Source organism: Heterocephalus glaber, unplaced genomic scaffold (genome assembly GCF_053883595.1).
Source record: "Heterocephalus glaber isolate CG9 unplaced genomic scaffold, H.glaber_assembly_v1.0 deba00001509, whole genome shotgun sequence".
Lineage (NCBI taxonomy): Eukaryota > Metazoa > Chordata > Mammalia > Rodentia > Bathyergidae > Heterocephalus > Heterocephalus glaber.
The window spans coordinates 35323239-35345959 of record NW_028258325.1 but is presented as its reverse complement, the minus strand read 5'-3'; the positions used below and the strand labels follow the sequence as shown (position 1 = coordinate 35345959).

At 35.3% G+C, this 22721-nt stretch overlaps 1 protein-coding gene across 7 annotated transcripts in view; it reads left to right on the top strand.

The window, feature by feature from the left end:
• Positions 1-22721, top strand: part of Atp8a1 (ATPase phospholipid transporting 8A1) — a 218659-nt gene that overhangs the window by 79369 nt on the left and 116569 nt on the right. For 5 of the 7 annotated variants that reach the window (XM_004849787.4, XM_004849788.4, XM_087187537.1 and 2 more), the window contains 6 exons: positions 1894-1938; positions 12415-12487; positions 14750-14855; positions 16218-16300; positions 18109-18158; positions 20142-20211. In XM_004849787.4, coding sequence (XP_004849844.2) covers positions 1894-1938; positions 12415-12487; positions 14750-14855; positions 16218-16300; positions 18109-18158; positions 20142-20211 — 427 coding nt within the window. The remainder of the gene's footprint in view (positions 1-1893; positions 1939-12414; positions 12488-14749; positions 14856-16217; positions 16301-18108; positions 18159-20141; positions 20212-22721) is intronic. The other 2 variants (XM_087187535.1, XM_004849790.4) reach the window with 1 other exon arrangement.

The following is a 22721-nucleotide window of genomic DNA, read 5'->3' as shown; positions in this document are numbered from 1 at the left end:
CCTGTGTATACCAATGTGACCCTTTGTTAGGGGATAGAGCTACAGTAATCAAAGTTGATATGGTTCCATTTTCCCAAAGTTTATAGTCTAATTGAGATAAGAGATGTTAATGAAGTAATCATACAGTCAAATATACAATCCTAACACTAGGAAGTTACATGCCAGTCTGATGGGGGGTTGGTCTAATCAGGGAGGTCAGGGAATGCTTTTTGGGAGAGTGATACTTGAGCTGAGATGTCAGAAAGAATGAGATAAATGAAGAATTTACTGGGCAGATATGACAGCACTGGCACATAGTGTAAGGGTCAATAGCCAGCAGCTCAAAGACACCAAATCTGAGGAGAGATCGGGGAAACTCATGCAAACAGGATCAAGAGCAGATGTGCACATTGCCTATTGCTTATCACTCCCTGGATAGCACTTGCCATTCTGCCAGGGCTGCAACAGACTCAGGGAGAGGCATTCTCACCCTTAAGCTTTGGAGCTTTTGCAATGCATGACGTAGGAAGAAACAGTCCCTCTCCTGCTATGAATGAGATCAAGAGCTGAGGCATAATTCCAGTGCCTCTTGGCAGAACCTTGATGCAGTGCGTGTAGACCCTCCCTTGGCAGTGTCCTGGGGCCAGGGTCCAAGCCTTGAGGTCGATCAGAAGTGATTGTCTTCAACATCATGCTATAGCCAGTTGCCACAGAGCTTCACAGCAAGCCAACTCCTGTTTTGGGAGTCCAGCCTACAGTGGGCTGAGTGAGCCCTTCCTCGTAAGCATGTACAGAAGCCCTTTATTAGGAGAGAGACTAGAGAGCTAATGGGACCACTTCCATTGTTGAGGTGATCGAGTAGACAATGCACTGGAGGCTCTGTAGTATTTTGGACAGAAGAGGTGCTCTGGAATGTCCGTGTCCTGGTCAGGTTGATGAAAGGGTAAAAAATAATGTGGACATTCAAGGAGAGGGAAAGTTGTGTGTGTTTTCAACAGTTTATTGTATACTTGTCAAAAACAATAATGACTACATTTGTCCTGAATGCACATTTTTAAATTTAACTATGTCTAATAATTTTAATTTAGAGGAAAACTATCAAATGAAAATGTATCATGAAAGGAATGGGAAATAATAAAATCTACTCTGTCATGTATTTTGGGCCTCTTGGGACTGAATACATGATTGGCTGGTTGAAATGAAATACATCAAGAAGACTGTACCTATGTTCAAGTGAGCTAGCTAATGGATAAAATTTAAAATATTACTGAGCACATTTTTTGTTTGAGATAAAAAAAATTTAATGTGTGAGTTATAGTTTTAAGTGAACATTTTTAATATTAGTCTTTTAAAATGAGATTCCATTGAATCATAGGAACACAAGTAACTTTTACTTTAACAGACCTTTTAAAAGAACTGTGATCACATGGTGGCCAAAGTTCTTTCTAAAATGTACCATATTTGGCAGATTTTATCAGTGTAATAGTTTGTTCCTAAATATTAAGATGTTTGTTTCATTACAAACTGTGTTCTGATTATATAATATGTAATTACATTATGTATGATTATATAATTAATATGATTACTTTTCCATTGGCTTTAACTTATATTTAAATTACTAAGTTTAAATATTTCTTACTGAATCTAGAATTCTACACATAAATTCAGTAAACTTTTTGGTTAAGGCAGATTGGCTCTCCAGTTACAGGACACCTTTGTAAACCTGCTTAACTACCATAAATCATCATATTCTACTTACTATACTAACTCCCATTCTTCCAGATTCAACTAAAAGTTCATTTTCTTAAAGTTTTAGAGATCCATCTCTCAGTACTTCCCTTGTGCATGGTTTTGTGTTCTCAGCCTTTCTGTGATTGTTTTCTTTCTCTCTGTCCCTCCACTCGCTTTCTGAAGCCATGTCCCTGAACCTGAGGATTATGGGTGCTCTCCTGATGAATGGTAAGCTGTGTGAGCCTGTCTGTCTCCTTGGTCTCTAAAAGGCTTGCGTCTCAGCATCTTGTCAAACACATTTCATTACTTTTGAAAACAGCATTGCTCACCAGGTTGGGTGACAATGCTATAAAGTAGATATGTTTTGAAATCAATTGAATATCCTTGATTTTCTGTTGAGTAACCTTTATAAACATTTCATAAACATTTAAAGCTTAGAGTTCCTAGAGTTTTAATTATTTTTATATTATCTTTATATTATTATTAATAATGTTATTATTTATATTATAATATTGTTATTATTTATATTATTTATCTGTAGTAATATAAAGTCTATAATGACCAGCTCCAGTGTTCCAGTCCCTGGGGTATGAACTACCTAAGATTTCAGCTCTGACTCCTAAAAGCTATCTTGTTTTTCAGCTCAGCAGTGCCCCCTTCTGCCACTTTGTGTACATTCTGCAAAAAAGGTGCTGCTGAAACAACCCAAACAGTGGAAATTTCCTTTTATATTTTTCATTATTTTATAAGTCTGTGAAAGGACTAGAAAATGAGTATTTTTAAATGAAATACCTGGCACAAATGTTCAGAGATCGTGTTACCCAGGACTAGAGTAAACTGCAATATAATTAATTACAGATTTATTAAATATGGCATTTTATAGGCTTAATTTCACTCTTTTGGGGGTTTTTTTGTCTGTTATTGTATTATTTTAAAACTCTTAGCTATTTACATTTTCATCTAGGCTAGTATAAGTTTTTTTTGTTATTTCTGTAACTCATAATTTGGTAACAAATAAAATTTGAGGAGATGGATTCTTTAATGATGGTGACTATCAAATATTGAAGCTTTATAGTTATTTTTTGTTAGATTATATATGTATTTTAGGATTAAGCCATATTTCCAATATGCATTGAAGTTCAACAACAGTTAATATTTTTCTTTTTTCTTTTGGTTTTTTGAGACAGTCTCACTTTGTAGTGCAGGCTGGCCTTGAACTCACTGTCCTTGAGTGATCCTCCTGCCTCAGCCTCCTTTGTGCCGGGATTACAGGAATGTGCCATCATGCCCAGCTAAGAGTTAATATTTTTCAACCTGGAATTTATTTCAAAGTGGAGATTTGATAAAAATGTTCAGTACACATGCTAATACCAAGGGTTACTAACAGAGGCAGCTGTTTGATTCATGTGGCAATTAATGAGTCATCACATGCTCATTCATACTTAAAGTTTCATACATTCATACATTCATACATTTTGACATCTACACACAACTAAATTTTTAGCATTTTTTAAACGTGCCAAAGCATCTTGTGATGGTGGATAAATCAAGTTTAGTGTTACATACAATTTTATTTTTAAGGATTTTTACATGCAGCATTAACAAAGGCTTTTCTTATCTTTATAATACACTTGATCTTAGCCAAAAGGCCGAGAAGCAATTCCTATCTTTATAATAAAATAAGTTTCTTTTTTATGTACTTGGATTCTCAATCAATAAAATAATTAATAAAATAACTACAGAATTGCAAAGTTGAAAGAACAAATATTTCTTGAGCTACTACTATGTCCTGAGTCATGTGGAATGGCCGTGGATGTGGTCTCGAATCTGACTGTCCAAGTTTTTTTTTTTTTTTTTTGGTTTTTTTGGTACTGGGGATCAAACTCGGGTCCTTGCGCTTGCATAGCAGGCGTTGAAACCACTGAGCTAAATCCCCGGCCCTAACTGATGTGATTTTTTTTTTCTTGGTACCAGCGATCGAACTCAGTTCCTTCTACTTGCGAGGCAGGCGGTGGAACCATTAAGCTAAATCCCTGGCCCTGGCTGCCCAAGTTTGGATCCTGATCTCCTGGTGCCCTTGAACAAGAACTTCCCTCTGCCTGTGTATTCTTACGGCAAGACTATGGCCAGTAATAGTAGTTACATCCTTGAGAAATTTCAAAGATTAAGTGATTAAATGAGTTCTGTTTTAAGATGCTTTGAAGGATTTTTGGACACAGTAAGCCCACACTGAATGTTAGCTCTGCTGGCCCTCACTTAACTCTCATGACATTTTTGACATGACCATTTTAAAGTTGATAAAATTTAGGCATAGAAGCTGGTAAGTAATTTGCCTCAAAGAGTACAGCTGATAAATATGGGAGCCAGAGTTAAAACCTGGCATAGCTGGTTTCATTATATCCTATGGACTTTCAAGAATATCTGCTTTTAGAGCCTTGCAACTTCAAAGTAATTTGATTTTTTTTGTCTGTTTCACTGAATATTGTTCAACCTTGAATTTGTTTCAGTAAATTTTTGTGTAATTAAGAGCAAGCAAAGCAGGTGAATTTGACTGACTAAAGGAAAGTTTGCACAGTGATACACAACTTTGTACATTCATAAATCTGAGATTTGCCCAACCTCATCCATCTGGCTTTGTGTTGCCAAGGAAATCAAGGTTGGGTGTGATCCTGGTTGAAGCTTGTGTTCCAGGCATCTGACTGTTTTTCATGCTGCTGGTCTTCAAGTATAGAGAGTGTAGATGGCTATAAATCAGAACTCTGAAAGTGCATTCCAAGCTGGCTGTTCAGTAATTTCACCCTTTAATTTGAAGTTCACTGAAATCCATATGTAAACCTGCTGAGTTGCTTATAGTTTACTATCCTACTTGAATGAGTGTTCACCACAAAAATTTCAAGTTAAAACATACTTAGTACAAGTTTGAAGGCAAACCATTTCAAACACATCCCATTGACAATAAAAATAGTAAGATGATAGCTATAACTCCATTCATCCAAATATATTCCCATCACTGGAACAAAATACCTTATACCTACAACTTAAGGAGGAGAGCTTTATTTTGGCATATGGTTTCAGAGATTTCAGTCCATGATTGGCTGGCTTCCAGACAGAAATGGCAGAGTGAAACGATGTGCAGGGGAAAGCTAGCTTCTCAACCCGTGGCAGGCTGGAAGCAGAGAGAGAGTGGAAGAGCCAGAATAGAAATACCTCCATAGGCACACCTCCAGTGACTTGCCTCCTGACCACACATTTAGCTATGAACTCATCAGTGGATTAAGCCTGATGAGTATAGCATCCTCATGATGCAGTTACCTTCTAAAAAAGCCCCACTTCTGAATAAATGAGACTTTGGGGGGACATTTTAGATCTCAGCCATAACAATATGAATATAGTTTACATAGATAAAATTATTTCCCAACCAGTAGCTACTTATTTCAGTAATACAGTTTTTGCATTGTTACCAACAACCATAGCACAGCATATAACCTCACAGATTAATTCCTTCCCGTTAAAAGGCTACCATCTCTAAATTAATAGTATCAAAACTTTGGGGATTAAATAAAAAGAACTTTTATTTCAGCATCTATGTAGCCATTAAGATATGCTTGTTTGCCAAAACTATATTTCCATAACTATTTTTTTTCTTTTGTAGCAAATTTTAAGCATAAACAAAAAGTGCCCATTACTTGTTTCAACAGTATGCACTGAAGGCTAATTTCAATCCGTCTATGCTTCCCTCCCACTCTTTATTATGAAGAAAATCCCAAATAACATAATTTCAGTTTTTCTTAACTATTTAATATAGTTCCATATTATTCTAATAGTTTTTTAAAGCAAATGGCAATGAGGCTGATTCCCTAGCATGATAACCTTAAAGTTTTCTGTGTGTAATCATTTTACTGTGGTTTTTAGTGTTATCACAATATTCAGTGGATAGTACTGATTTCTATTTTCTAGTCATTTATTTCCTCATTTCATTGCAGTCTATAATTATGTTGGAGAGAGTAGTATTTATTTATTCTGCTACAAAAGCTAGGCACTCTAAAAGAGTCTTCCAGGTGTGACCACATAATAATGAGATCTAAAACATCTATATTAGCATTAGTCTTCAAAGCAGTCCACTTGGCAGGTAATTTATTTATCCCAGTGATACATCCTTTCAGAGAATAGATTTGGAACTCCTCTTTTGTAATTACCTTCAGAAATACTTTGAGTCATGCAGAAAACTAGGCCCCATTATTTTGGTCAAAACCAGCCTTTACTAAAAATATTACTGAATTTAATCATTTATGTGTATTCTTGGACTTATCTCAACCTGTCTCTTAGTAACAAAGTCATTGCTAAAACTTAAATTTCCCAACACAGAATTTTGATTTGGAAGCAGCAGTGCATTGAAAAGCGGGGCATGTAGACCCTTTGACAGAACAGTGTTCTGTGGCCTCCCCTTTCCCTAAGCCAGGCAGAGATGCCCGTGGCAAAGAGTAAGCCCTCCAGGTTAGTGAAATGGGCACAGCCCCCAGGTCCTCGAGGGTGCTGACTGGGGACAAGCTACTCTTTGTGGCGCTTATCGCCTTGGAGAGCTTTCTCCTGACAGCTCTACTTCAAGCCATCGAGGAGTCAACACCACTTGGAGACCACTCTTAGTACACTGTGAGCTCATTCAGGAAGCCAGTATCCTACTCTGCCTGCTGCAGATGGCTGTGACTACTAGGCAAGAGCTGGTATCCCAGTATTTGTCTTATACTAAGTCCATTGCGAAGCATATCATGGAGCATGCCAGAGTGTTCACCTGGCCTCCAAAATAGATTCCAAGACTGATGGGAAACTTAGAGTGAAAAGCTTACATTATTTTAATAAAATAAATTATTAAGGTAGAATGATGATCATTTTTTCCTTTCCCTTCTTTCCTTTCCCCTGTGCCTCCCACTACCCTTACCCCTTTGGACCTTTTATTCCTATTTTACATTATCGATTATTCATTCTGATAATTGGTACATTTTAGGTATACAATATAATGACATTCATCATTGGAAATTTGCACCTTTACATAGTCTCTAAATGGAAAAAATGGAAATAAAGTCTTTGTAAATAGGGAAGGGTGGAGGGCATGAAGGGAGGGCTAGGAATGGGGAAAAAATAAGAACCAAGATGCATTATATAAAGGTGCAATTTCCAATGAGAAATGTAATTGTGTTGTATACCTACAATGTACCAATAAAAGAATTTAATAAACAAAAAAAAGGTAGAATGATGAGTGCTCACAAAGCTAGTTCTCTGCCTATCATAATCATCACCAGGTAATGATCCTGTATCTTCAAAGATGTTGGAGTGTGAGCACAGACACCACATTGTCCAGACTTGAGGAATGACCTGAATAGCAGGGTTTGTGCCATTCACCTGAGCCTGTTGTTCTCACTGCCTGGTCACTGGAGATCTCTCTGCTCAATTGTTTCTGTTGGTTTCTTTTGTTTGAAGCAGATAAATAAGGAATTTAGAAAGTCTGCTCTAGAACCATGCAGCTCTATACTCAGATTTATTAACCTAACACACCTGGAAAGGGAAGTGGATAAGAGAAAACATGTTCTTCAAGAGGCAAAGGCCAGGGTAGAGGGTCTCCTGTCTGGAAGCATGCAGTTCTAGAAGACTTTACCACTTTTGGCTGCCTTCTGTGAGAATTCCCCAAAGAAAGCCAAAGAAACAAGTCTGCCCTACTCTCTGCAAAGAATGCCAGTAGAAAATTAGGGAATTAGAAAGCTGAGGCTGACAGCACCATGAGCTAGGCGTTGTGGCTCTGTGGGAAAGAGTGTATCTGGGGCCCTGTGTTCTATCCCCAGCTCCTCCACACACACCTGCTGCTTAGTAGGAAGAGCAACAAGGCTTTGGCTGTGTGGATCCAAGGCACACACTTGCACTGGTGGCATTTTCTGTGAAGTTTCCTTAATCTAAGTACTGCAAGTACCCACCCCAGAGCTGCCCAGATATCAGAGACAGGCCTCATGATCATGAACCCATTCACCACGCAGCAGATAATTCTGGAAACATAAGAAAAGTTATCATACAGAGATCAGCAATAGGAATGTATGTAGTCATAGAAACAGGCTATGGACAAGAGCAGAATCACCTTGGGTACAGCAGACACTGGTAGTGAGAAAAGGGTCCCAGAGTGGCTGGCCAGCCTCTGGGTTCTTCTCATAAGTGTGTCTAGGGGGCTGCCCACACTTCGACTCTTCCCAGTCCTACATGTGGCATAAGTGGCCCCAGAGCACAGCTTCCTAGAAAAAGTTATTGACTCTGAACTTAATGATGTGTTTGGAGACAGAATTGAAGAGTTCTTCCAGGCTAGTCAGCTGCAGAGCACTCATCTGTCCCTGTGCACACCTGGCCAGGGCAGGGGCCACTTCAGCAATAGCCCTGTAGGGGGCTGGATACAAAAGCAGATGCATATGTCCTGTAGATGTAGGTTGGTTGTCTCTCATGCCCATACTCAATTACTATATTTTAAACCAAGAAAAATAATTCTTAGAACCATTTCCTCTATTAGGTTGAACTTACATATGTGTCTACAGTGTTTCACAATGAGAAAATGGCCTTACTGCCCCTTACTCTCTGTCATATAATTAAGCATGTTTAAAGCAAGTTAAAGGTACATATGAAAACTCAAATTCTGTCAGCTTTGAAGTTGCCTAGAGAATTCTGATGTTTTCAGTGGGATTTTATTCAGGCATGGGTTGAAAGTTGTATATTTTTATTCTTACACTGTTGAGTGGAGGCAACCAGCTTCTAAATAGACACATATCCTATGTTTGTATTTGACACAGTTAAATGCAAGTCTCTCTACTCGGGACATTTGGAATGTTAAAGATTTTGAACTACATGCCCAGAGAACAGTATGCTTCTGTCCCTACTCCCTGGACTCATTAAAGTGGTTAATTTTATAAAACATAAAAGTTGTTTGCAGTCACACTGCCTTTGTCTTCATGTATATATTCGTGTGTGTGTGTGTGTAAAATGTATACATTTAGTTTATGTGTAGAATGTGTGTATGTTTCAGGTAACTGACAAGGATTTTGTTCTTATTTTTAAATATATTTTAAGTCCATAACACATTAATATGTTACAAGTTCAAAGGGTGTAAAATGGAAAAAAAAAATTTCCCTTTTCCTGTCTATCACCCCTCCATGTCTACTTCTAAAGACATACAGTGTGGCCAATTTCACATGTAACCTTCCAGATCTGTCCTACAAATTTAATTTTTCTCTCATATTTTGAAACAAAGGGAAGCATATGGTACACATTGTTTTGTACCAGCTCTTCATTTGATGTCAGTCATTGAGACCTTCCTATATTCCACAGATTTTTAAAGCAACATCTCTGATAGACCTTTTGGCTATTTCTTACCTTTTGTGATTAAAAATGTGCTGCAAAAATAAATTTGTACTTAACAGCATTTTACAACAGGCAAATTACTAATGTAATTATTCCTTTGAATTAGAATTGCTGGATCAAAATATTTTAATTTGAATCTTACCCAGTTGCCCTTCATAGAGATTGTATGTACCAATTTACATTGTTACCAATAATACATGCTTTAGTATTTTTCAATAATTATAGTAGCACAGAGTTGTCAAGCTTTAATTTTCCAGATTGATAAAGTTCATTTGTCTGATTACAAAGGTCAGATTCAATGCATATTTAAAGCCACTTATACATCCTTCCCTATGAGCTGTGTGTTTCTATCCTTTTGCCATTATTGTAATGTATTGTTGATCTTTTTTTTAGTAAGTGGGGAGGTTTTTTCCCAGCTTATTAACTTTGACTCTTCGCTTTGCCTGCAGTAGTTTCTGTGGTGCAAAGTATGTACTAGTATGCAGTTGGATTTATCTATATTGTTTTTTCTAATTTATATATGAAGCCTAGGTTTGTCTCATTCCTGAGGTTTTTTCTCCATATCTGGAGTATTTTTATAAAATAATTGATCCATCTGGAGTTTATTTTGTTGTAAGGTGAAAGGTGTGACCCCCAAAATTTTTTTCTTTTTACTGATCTCATGTTACCTGAATTTTGAATTTTAAAAGTTCATAGTCTGTGTTGTCCTATATGAACATAGATTTTACTGATTAGGATATATACCTTCTGAATTTTCTCTTAATTTTGTTATAGGGATTCTTCATTTTTTTCTGAACAAAAAATAATTATTTATAATGTCTTGTAGCTTTTATTTATTTATTTATTTTTTGGTTCCGGGGATCAAACTCGGGACCTTGCGCTTCCCAGGCAGGCAGCAGAACCAATGAGCTAAATCCCCGGCCCTTGTAGCTTTTAAATCAGGCTGCAAGAAGCTGCAGATAATGACTTTGCAAGCTACATGTTCATTCTCTCTTGAATTATTAACACTCTTGGCCTTACTGATTGTTGCAAAACACCGGAAAGTTTTTGTCTCCTTATGAGCAAAGTCCCACTTGGAAATTTCTAGGAAAAAAAAAAAAAGCAGAATGTTGGTGTTGGCTTGCTTTTTTTTTTTTTTGGCCAACTGTTTGCAAATTCATTTTTATCAGCTGACAGTATAAACTATTATTGCTACTTTTAAAATGTTCTTGTTCTTAAACCATATGAGCTTCCTAATTTTATTGTCTATTTTTACTAAAAGTGAGTGGTTCATAAGATTTTGGAGCACAATGGTAACTCCATGCCTGATTCATCCAAGCCAAGCTGATGAGAGGATGAGTCGCATTCGTGATTTTTCAGTCTTGGGAAGGAGGCCACTTTCTTGGGGAAAAATTCCTATTTAATATTATTCTTGGTGAAGCCTTCACTGGGAAACAGAATGGGATAGTCTGTGTAAATATTTCAATTGCACATCTAAAGTTACCCAATTAGAAATACATTTGAAAGTTATATCAGTTATGGCAACTGGGACTTATGAAATGAAAAAATTACTGGTGAGATTAATAAGACATATCTTCAGATTTATGAAGGCTTTTAGCCTGGAATTCTTTGGAAAGACTTCCTCATGCGAGATGTGACTGTGAATATTCTTTGACATTTTAGTTTCTCTAACAAAGTTGGAAAGTATTAACTGTGAAACATTAAGGAATACTTGGGATTGGACAGTACTAGGGATTGGACCCTGGGCCTTCGTACTGAGCTACATCCCTCAACCTTTATTATTTTTTATTTTAAGACAGGGTCTTGCTAAGTCATTAAGGCTGGACATGAACTTTTGGTCTCGCCTGAGCCTCCCAGAGTGCTGGTTTTACAGGAGTTTACCATTTAATGAATACATTTTAATAAGAAGAAAGCTTTATAATGGCCCAAGTAATAAACTTTTTAATAAATCACAGTATTTGTGAGAAAAATATATGCCAGTTTTTCTGTCTGCCCATTAATAAATTATTTAAAAGTTACTGAATTTTTCCATCCAACTGTGAAACTAATCATAACAATAATATTAATTGTTTATTTTGCCTCCCAGAGATATGTTGAGAATTCTAAACAACATGTTAATTAAATATAATTATATAATTATATTATATGTTATATAATTATATAATTATATTATATGTTATATAATTATATTATGATTTTGAGAAATAATAGACTAAACTACTATATGCAAATAAATTTTTATTTTATTACAAACTATAACTTCATTAGTTTTGGGAGGAAATGTGTTCCATTTAAGATACTATGTGTATTCTGTTATTTTGAATTCAGTCTTCTTCGTTGATTTCCCCTTTTTTTCAAACATTTGCTTTAAAATGTAAAAGTCTTGATATTTGGTACATTGGTATTCATAATACTTTTTTAACTTGTAAAAATTGTGATTAAAAGCTTTCTGGGTTGTAATTCTTTATTACTGGATACATTTGTTTTTTCCGTGGTGAATTTTGAAACATTCTTTTCATGTGCACAGAACTCATATACATGTACTTTCACTCTTTCACAGTGTACTCTGTTCTGACCTTCTCACTTAAATGTTCCTCGTTTTACTTTTGATTCTCTTAAAATGCACGGCCATGAGTTTATGATAGCTAGGTTTTAAACTGACAGTTTGTTTTATATGAAGTACATAGTACATATGCTGATCAAAAGATAATCACAAGAAAACAAAGTTCCACACTTTTATGATGAACAGATATGATATATTTATAAATATTAGCTCAGGTATTTGTTAGTGATAGAGGTTGGCATATATATCAGATGATAATAATGTAGTGATAGCACTACAAATACAGTAAATATTTCTTCTGTAGCTAAAGTAAAAGAATTAATATTTTACAATAACTTCATCAATACCCAGAATTGTAAACATTTAATTTTTAGATGTCATGTGACTAATTGGGCTCAAAGAAAATGAACTATAAAATTAAAATATTTTCATTATACTGCAAATGCCTAGCACATTTTAGAGGGCCAGGGATTTACTTCAGTGGCACCATGCTGGTCTCACAAGCACAAGATCCTGAGTTCAGTCCCCAATACCAAAAAAAAAATTTAGAATGCTTCAATATGTTTTATGATAAAATCAAGAAAACTGTGGCATCTTATTTAGAAATTTAAGCCAAGTTGTGTTTAATTCATCAAGAATTTACAGAAAAAAAAAAAAAGAATTTACAGGCATAATTTACTTTAAAAGTGAGTTACAAACAGATCAATGGGCTTTAAAAAATGAGCTAGGTTTGCTTCATTTTTTTCTCCTTTTAGGCAGAACTCACAGTTTGGAGATGAAAAAACATTTAATGACCCATCATTGCTGGAAAATCTCCAAAATAATCATGTAAGTGACATAAATCATCTTTTCTTTCATGGGTAAAAACTCATGAGTGTTTCTCAACTATATTCTGTGTCTTTTGTGTATATGTATGTATGTATACATATACTTTTTTACTTCATGATCATTTTTAATAATTATCAAAATTTCTTCTGAATCCCTTTTACATGACCAACATGAATTCATAGTAGTTGGAAATTTAGTTTTGATATCATCATTTATTCTATCACTTCACAGTGTTTAATTTTACATAATTGTCAACTTATTTATATGAAACAACTCACTGTTTAAAAATGTATTTTCTTGTGTAGTAAAGTAAAAGAATTAATGTTTTTATAGTAATTTTATTAACAGAGCCCTAAAAAATTGAAATTACTACGAAAGTAGAGTTACTTGCTCAGTATCATAAAACCAATGCGAAATCTACAGTAGGAGCTCCATATACCTTCCACCCAATGTGAACTGACAGAGTTATGAAGCTACTGACACTTATTTGGATTCCAGCAGATTAAATTACAAGTCCTCTTGGATTTAAGTGTTTTCTCACAATTGCTCAAGCTCAATAACAAAAGTTGAACTTAACGATTGCTACCCAAAAACACTTCTACTCTACCCCGGATGGATCTAACACCTTTGTTTTGGGTAGGACCCTAGCTAGCAGTATGTTCCTTTGTATGTGGAACCCTTTCCATGGGTTCCTTTGTATGTGGTTTGTTGTTGTTATTGTTGTTTTCCTTAAGAGTCTTCAACAAAATACTTGCATCAGGACCTACAAAATGTGGAGCTAGCAACTTCTTCCCTGTTGTTTTCTCAGCTTCAGTAAATTGCTCATCACCTATTTTGTTACTCTTTCTGTGAATTCAAGGCTTGCCTTTTATACCTCCTCAATCTATGTCAGTTCTTCCATGGGACTCCAAACCCTATCAGTGCTAACTTCTAGAATATATGCCAAGGATTTGCTTCAGTTCACTCCCATTCAGAGCACCAGTGTCCCCACTGTGGGTTGCTGCCATAACTAGTCTCCTTGTTTCCATTTCATCCCCCTCCAAATACTGTTGCAACGTGATGGATGGAATAATGCATTCGAAATCAAGTTCTGTCCCTTTCCTATTTAAAACCACTCTCTGGCTTCTCTCTTCACTCACAGAGTTATGTCACCTGGCCCCTGCCTGAGGCACTGGCTTCCCTTTGAGCTACTTTTCCTTTCTTTCTCCTAAGGCCACAATGTCCTTTTTCTGTTTTATCATATTTCCTTCCTTTCCTCTATTGGACCATTTCAGATATGTGCCACTCCTCCCTGGTGGAAATCACTTCTCTCACTTCTTCATGAGGCTAAGCCTTCATCCAATTAAATAGAAATATCTCCTTATCTTGAGAAAAATCACTGACTCTCCAGTCATCTTTCATATTTGCACATTCTCTTTAGCATTCTTAGCACACTATACATAATACTTGTATATTGTATTTCATGTCTCCACAAGTCTAAGCTTCACATGCCAGGGACCGTGTCTGTTTTGTCTGCTTTTTTAGACTGAACACAGTTTATTTCTAGTAATGTGCTGATTTACCTTTCCAGTCTCTTCACTTTGTTTTTTTTATTCTTATTTTTGCCCAAGAACATAGAGATAATGTTTTTTCTTTATGAATTTGAATGACATGTTCCTTCATCAGAAGCCAGATAGGAAGATGTTTAACTTTAAATATGTCTGTCTTTCTCCTATAAATGCTTAGCTCCTTGCAAAAGAATCAGTCCACTTTTCAGTCTTCTTAGGCCACAAGAGTCCATTCATTATTTGTACACATGAATAGCTCGGTTTTTTGTTTTTCTGTTTAGTAAGACTTGAATCAGGTAAAGGTTCTTGTATTTGGAGAGGGCAGGCAAGGCATTACAGAGAAATCCCCTGTTATCACCCCAACCCACTGTCAGATTAAATGCCTGGAATTTAAATCTGATCAAGAATTACAGCTGGATAAATGAACATTTTAGAATTTCTCTCCTGTCCTCCAAAGACAGAATTCATTTTTTTTCACCATACTGTTCCTATTTGACAACACGAGGTTGTCCTTATAGATGTTTAGAAAGTGAATGAGGAAGTACAAGAATGAATGGAGTTGAAAACAAAATATACATTCGCTTCTAATTGGTCATAATCTCAGGACCTAATGTTTGACAGTTGCATTTAATAGACAGATGTGAAATCATATTACTATCATTAGTGTCAAAATGTTTAAATGAAAAAGGCTGAGTTATGTGTTTATTTCTCACAGCCAACTGCGCCTATCATTTGTGAATTTCTTACAATGATGGCGGTCTGCCACACAGCAGTACCAGAGCGAGAAGGGGAGAAAATCATTTATCAAGCCGCATCTCCAGGTAAAAATGAAGCAGTTATGAACCATTTTTCTATGGAGAATTGTTCCGAAACTTTGGCATGTGTAGATAAAAATAAATTTAATTTGAAAAGATAACCAAATTATGTGTTTTAAATAAACATTTTCACTTACTAATTGGAGGAACCATGGCTTTCAGGATGAACAGTGTATGTGTTTAAATATATAAATTTGTATGTGTAATTTTGGGTATACAACATGAATTATGTGGGAATTTGAATAAGCAAAATTCATGTGAATAAAAATAGTTTATATATGCACATAATTTTCCCTTTGTAAATAACTAAGAATAAACAATTAGTCATAAATTGCTTTTGCACATAAGTAGATTTGCCTACCTAATAATAGTGACATATATGGCTATAGAACACAAATACTGCTCTCCTCTCCTGAAAATGCCAGGGATCTTGTTTTTACCTGGGTATGGAAATTTTATACATTTAAAGCAATTCTGTAAAATATTTACTAGCACAGTTATCAGTATTGAATATTTAGGCTTACTTTTAGACATTTTCAGTATAAAATTAGGTAAGTCAATCTAAAGACTGTAAAATTTTAGGGAAAAAGACCATATTTTGGAGAACTCTTGGTATTTTCAAATTGTATTCTAAACCAGTGCCTGTGATTTATAAAATGTACCAAACTCCTAAAAAGGGAAAGAAATAGTATATCTCATATGGTTAGAAGAGAACCTATGTGAATATTTTTATCCCACACCCTGTCTTAGTAATGAAAATATTTTATAACACAGTGGTGAAAGTAGTTAAAAGGTAATAAAGCATTAATTCCCTTTAATCAATCTAAATTGAATCCTCAAATGTTAATGTTAGTTTTTCTTCATTCAACATATTAAAATAAAAAAGGATTAAGCTTAAAAAGACATTTTTGTGCCATTCATTTCGAGAAAGGTTTTCTAGCAAATGTGCTAGAAAGTGATGTTCTGATTTACCTTTCCTATCTCTCCACTTTGTTTTCTGAGTCTTATTTTTTGCCCAAGAACATGTGTTCTTGTTTTTCCATATGTTTTTCCTTTATGAATTTGAATGACATGTTCCTTCATCAGAAGCCAGATAGGAAGATGTTTAACCTTAAATATCTGTCTGAAATGTCTGTCTTTAAATATCTGTCTGTAAGTGTAAGGAATACACTTAAATTATCCTTTTGGGAGTATATATGTGACTGACAGTGAGACTTCATATTCAGAAACATGATGCTGGGACCCCGGTATGTTTCAAGTACTTACTGTTCTCATTCCTCTGGCATTGTCGGGTAATTGTAAAAGAAACAGATTTCAACCACACACTCCAGAATTTACATATTTGCTTTTACCTCTTCCTTGAAACAGATGAGGGAGCACTGGTCAGAGCAGCCAAGCAGCTGCATTTTGTTTTCACTGGAAGAACACCTGACTCGGTCATTATAGATTCAGTAAGTTATTTATAAGCTTCTTTTTAATCAGTGTAACACATGTGCTTAAATTCAAAGATAATACAATAACAAAAGGCTCATAATGAAACAGAAGTTTTCCACTCCAAACCAACCACTTTCTATTCTTTTTTTTCTATTTCTTTAAGCATTTATACATGTCATACTTTCAAAAAAATGTGATTCAGAATAAAGCTTAATATTACATATCAGTTCTGCAACATTATATATAATTTTTTTTGTTCTATGTAATGACTTTATGTTCTAATCTGCTAAATGAGGATTTATTTTTATTTATTTATTTTTTTTAATTTATTTTTTTTTGTGGTACCGGGGATCGAACTCGGGACCTTGTGCTTGCGAGGCAGTCGGCGGAACCACTGAGCTAAATCCCCGGCCCAAGGATTTATCATTATTGAGTCATCCTTACTTTTGCTTACTCTTCTCCGTATTTCCAACATTATTATAATTATTACAATTTTTGTTGAAATAAGTATTCAGGACCAATTTTTAAAATGGACAGACTTGATTGTGTATGTCACAAAAAATGCATCTAGATGGCAAATAAGCACAAGAAAAAGCATTATTAGTCCTCTAGGAAATACAAAACTACAGTGACATACCACTAAGAAGGCTGAAATTTAAAATATCAACCACACCAAATGTTAATGAGAATAATCAAATATTAGAACCAATACTGCTAGTAGATATATATATTGCTAGTAGATATATAAAGTGGTATAATCTCTCTGGAAAACCTTTCAAGAGTTTTCTAAGAAAGATAAATTTACACCTGACTCAGCAATCACACCCAGTTACATAGGAATAGTGAAAGTTTATGTCCACCAAAAGACTTGGAATGTTCATAGGAGTTTTATTCATAGTAGCCAAAAACTGGAAACAAACCAAATGTTCATCAATAGGAGAATAAACAAATTGTGAAATATTCCTACAATGGGAATATCTAAACAATAAGAAGGAATGAGTTATCGATTCATCAACAGAACAGATGATTCTCAAAAACATTATGTTGAACCAGAAATAAAATACCAGACACGAAGAAGTGCATCCTTTCTAATTTCATTTCTATTTAGCTTGATATCAGCTAGAAGAGATTTATGATAATAGAGTTCTTGACAGTGGTTGCCTTAAGGCAGGGAGGAGACTGATTGGAAACCAGCACAAGGGAATTTGTGGGGTGTCAGGAATGTTCTGAATCTTGATCAGGTGGTTTACTGTGTCTTGTATATCTATACATACCTGACATTATTGTATTCAGAATTTTTCCTTTTTTAAATTTCACGTTTCTTTTTTTTTTGGTACCGGGGATCGAACTCGGGTCCTTGTGCTTGCACAGCAGGCGGCGAAACCACTGAGCTAAATCCCCGGCCCAGATTTCAGGTTTCTTAACACAAAATTATTTCCTAAAAAGAAAATTTTCCCTTTATATTCTGAAGATAACTCCCTTACCTTTTCCAAAGTCACTTCATTTTTCTTTCCATTACTTGTTCTCCACACTTTCTTAGTGCAGTTTTGCCAAAGCATCACACCAGATAATCTCTGTGGGCAACTCTTTCCTCCTGGATGTTATTATTCTAAGATCTGTTTCTGTGGCACTTGGAATTTCTTTTGATTCGGTTCTGTTTTTTATTGTTTCTATTTTCCTGAAAGTTACCAAGTTGCCTTCAGTATTTTAGAAGAAAACAATTGTTTGTGTTGACACTTTTATAGTAAAAATAAATGATCAATGTTCATTTCCAAGGAGCCTAAGACATTTCCAACTCTATGTAATCATATGTTTTCTTTCATAGCTGGGGCAGGAAGAAAGATATGAATTGCTCAATGTCCTGGAGTTCACAAGGTAAAATATCTGCTCTGTGATTTGTCTGGATAAGATAAATTTCCATCATTTTTACTTTTTCCCTTTTAAATAACTGGAATATGCTTTGTTTTTATTTAACTAAATTTAGGCAAGATATTAAATTAAAATATTTAGTACATTTTTAATTATCATAACTAGGTAAATCATAATCAGCTTTTTTCAGAGTATTGTAGTGCATGACTTCTTGTGGCAGTTCAAAAATCTTTTGGAAATATAAGCGTCTGATTCACAAGTCTAGAGTATAAAGCAAGGAGTCTAATGGCTGGTGTGTTAGCTTCCTGATACTGTACTGTAATGAACACCTGAGATAACCAGTTTATAAGGAGAAAGGTTTATTTCTGCTTACAAGTTTGGAGGGTCCAGGTCATGATCAGCTAGCTCATTTGCTTTGGGCCTCTAGTAAGGCAACACATCATAGCAGGAGTGGAAGGCACAGCAGAACTCCCTTTGCCCAGGGAGCAAAAGAAAGAGGCTCTTCAGGACACAACCTCAGTGAATTAAGACATCCCACTGGACCCCACCTCTTAAGTAGCACCACCTTTTCCCTAACACCTCCCTGCAGACAAAGCTTCAAAAGCATGTGTGTTGGACAGCTAAGATCCAAAACCATATCAACTCATAGTCTATGAACAATCCTACTGAGAAGGCCCTGAGATGTATGCGGCATGAAGATTCACAGACATATGGAAGGAAGGCCTCTGATAAAGGGAGAAGTATTTCCTCCACACTTTAAGAAGTTAAAGGAGATGGTGAATACATAGATAGATATGGAGGTTTTAATGCCAGAAAGAAAAACCATTTCATGTCTAAAGCTTCCATCCCAATTAATCCCCAAAATTCAGAGTCTGGTTGAGGAAGAAGCATGGAAGATTTGGAAAGTAGAAAGTGTGCTGCATGGTTTTGCAGAGGGTAAGAAAGCAAGATTCTTAAGAGAAATACAGAGGGTTGGTGTGCAGTGTGGAGCACCTCATTGGTATTAGAGATCCTGTCTTTACTAATGACCATGGCTGGATGGCTTCTCCACAGTGTCCACTTAATCTGCTGTACCACCAAAGGGGGTTCCCAAAAACCCTTGGGGATTTTGCCAAGAGAAGAAAGGAGCAAGGAAGTTGATGAATTTCCCAAATTGAATCCAAAGCTGATTAAGAAAGGCATGAATCAAGAAGGGCTGAGTTAGAGTAATGTCATGTGTCATAACAGAGGAGACCCTAGTAAATGTATTTCTAAAGTACTGTCGTCCTACCTTATCTGAGATTTCACTTTCCACAGTTGCAAGTCCCTGTGATCCACTGTGCTCCAAAATTATTAAATGGAAATTTTAGAGATAAACAATTTGTAAGCTTTAAATAATTTTATCATAACATTGTTATAATCGTTCTATATTATTATTAGTCATTGTTAATCTCTTACTATGTCCAATTTATAAATTAAACTGTCATAGTTCTATATGTATAGGAAAAAATACAGGACTAGGGTTCAGTACTATCTCGTTTCAGACATCCATTGCGGGGTCTTGTAATGTATCCCTCTCAGATAAGAGGGGACTGATGTAATCTTTGAAAAACAATAGTTGTGAATGCCTAAATTGTCTTTCACTGTACTAGTGTTTACCATTATGTATGATTATGTGCTTAAAGTTGATGTAACTTGTAATTCATTTTTAATATCTCTAAAAACATTGACCAGGACTCTGCTCTGCTCTGGTGGGTATTAACTCTTGTGGGTTTCCAGGAAACTGTTTTGTAAATTATTCCTCTAGGGCAGCAGATGGTACTCTGGTGGGTTAAAAACCATAATGTAACTTTCAAGGGTACCCAACTGTTCATCCAGGGGATAATTTGTATATGTGGGAGGATAGGGCTCATATTTTGGTCTAATTTATTTTTTCACTATGAGTATTAAAATATGTGAGACATAACAAATATATATATGATGACACATTATGGAAAACCTTTCTTTCAGCGCTAGAAAACGAATGTCAGTGATTGTTCGTACTCCATCCGGAAAGTTACGACTTTACTGCAAAGGAGCTGTAAGTTTTTATTTTCGTCTTTTACTATTTTGATTTATGATGGTTTATAATAATACATGTTAGGTTTTCTGCTATGGAAATGTAACACAGATGTTTAACATGAAGTTGCTGACATCCACTTTTGTTGGTGTTTTATAGTAACAGTATTCAGCCTCTTCTGGTGAAATGTGGAATTCCTTCAGGGTAAATTTGGTATGTTTAAAAAGTTTGGCCTAGGTTATTTTATAATTCAATTTTTATATGTAATATTTGAGGCTTATATGAACTGTGTTCACAGACAACTTAATACAGAAAATATTTTATAATTGTATTAGAATTTAGTGATTAAAACTCCATGTTTAATTATTTAAAGACCATAGAAATGGGAAAAAATTGGATCACAATTATTGCAATTATTGATTATTGTTTGTCTTTAATTACTTTAATTATAACAGTTTCTGGCCATTGGTTGGCCTTGTTGTATTAACAGGTTATATTGACAGAAACAGTAATATGTGTTCTAACTGAATTTTCCTAGTTAAAATATGTTTATACTTAAGGAAAAATGAAAAATATACTGGCTAGGGCCTTTTCTGTTAGTAAAATCAGTGTTTTCCTTCTGAATTGTTCTTTCCTGGTACCTATTTTGTAAATTTCCTGGCTTAGAACTTTGCAATTTTAAATAGAATCAACAACTTTGCTTTGTACCATGGAAATTTGGAAACTGAACTTAAGAAGCCCAAGTCCTTTATTTAAATTTCTGTTTAGAATGTGAAATGCCTTAGTTTTAAAGCATTTTGATGGAATTATTTCATGATGTCTCATGAATTTAGTTTTAGGATTCCTTTGGTTCTGTATTCCTATTGATTCAAACACCAAACATTTATTTATTGAGAACATTTTAACACCAAACTTTGAACTAGATTTTGGAAATATGAAGATAAGACCTACAGTGTGTCAGGAGCTTAAGACTAGCCAGGGACATGTATGTAAAGAGAAGATTAGGGGCCAGGGATTTAGCTCAGTGGTGCGGACACCTGCCTCACAAGCACAAGGTCCCAAGTTCAATCCCCTGTACCAAAAAAAAAAAAAAAAAAAGAGAGAGAAGATTAGGATATAGTAGTAAGGTGCATTGTAAAGCTCTTCTATATCCCATTGGTAACATACACAATGAGAAGACCTCCCACTTTAAATGTTGATATATGTCTGGTTTATAGCACCCAAATCACATCCTTCCTTGTAGTTTTCAACAGTCTTCTACCTAAAACCTTTAGGAAGTTGAAGCATTAAATGAAAAATAAAACCATTGGACTTCTTTTGTTAATAATCACTGAGATAGTATGTGTATATTAACTTGCTTAATACATTGTTTTCCATCCCTCCCAAATTGGTATGAAATGTGATTAAGAAGTAAAAAGGCATATACATGTAAAACAGCAAGGAATGTGTGAGAACTATTTGTAATTTGGCAGGGAGTAGCTGTGAATGTGTGGTAGAAAAGTGAGTGTGAGTTGGGTCATTTTTTTCCTTGCTCAAGAACTTGTACTTTTTTCTTGATCATTCTGTTGCTATTTGGGAAGGTGATTTAAGACTGAAAACATGCATACAGAGCTCTAGTTAAGGCCACTGATGACAGACCAGCCAAGAGCTGATAAAGATGAACCAGACCTTTGCAGAGAAGATAGAGGAGGAAGATTTAGGACTTAGTAACTGATGACCTGTGGGTTCTGAGGGAAAGGATTATCTAGGATCATTGTAAGATTTCTTTTTGTCTTAAAGAGTGGACTGAAGTAGGTAAGTTCAGTTTGCACAACAGAGAATTGGGAGCTACATTCAGTCCGTCATTGGGCAGAGACATCTCGATTTTGTGGAGGAAGAAATCTGGGGTCCCGTTACAGCATTAGGACTTAACAAGCATGGCTGAAAACTAAAAGCAGGATTGATAAGATCTTGTTTAAATAAAATAGCACTTAAATGAGAGAAGGGCTAAAAGGGAAAAGTAGAATCAGGAAAGCAGATTGCAATCTGAGGGAGAATCTAAGGAGCCTGTTCATTCCTTACTAGAGTGAACAGCCAACAGGTAACAGGAACAACAAAAAACCTAGGTAAGCAGGGTTCATTAATAGAAGGAGATGAGGGGAACAGGATATAAAAAAGATTAAATCTGTTGTGTACATGTACCAACTCTCCACAATGAATGGAATCATAATATACTATAAACACATACTAATAAAAATTTTAAAAAAGAGATCCCAAACATTTCCTCCCCCTACAAAAAAAAGAATACATCCCAGTTCAAGATAGTGTAGTATGTTCATACTGTGCTATATCCCAGTTCAAGATAGTGTAGTATGTTCATACTGTGCTATATCCCCTCTCTTCCAAGGCTAAAGCAATGATGGATATTTTTAGTATAAAGAGAAAATCAGTAAACCTAAGCTCAAAAATAAGATAAATATCTTTGTAGACCAAAATACAAATAGAAAATCAGAGTGTTTTATTGAAATGAAGTCTTGATCTGGGTGGGAGTC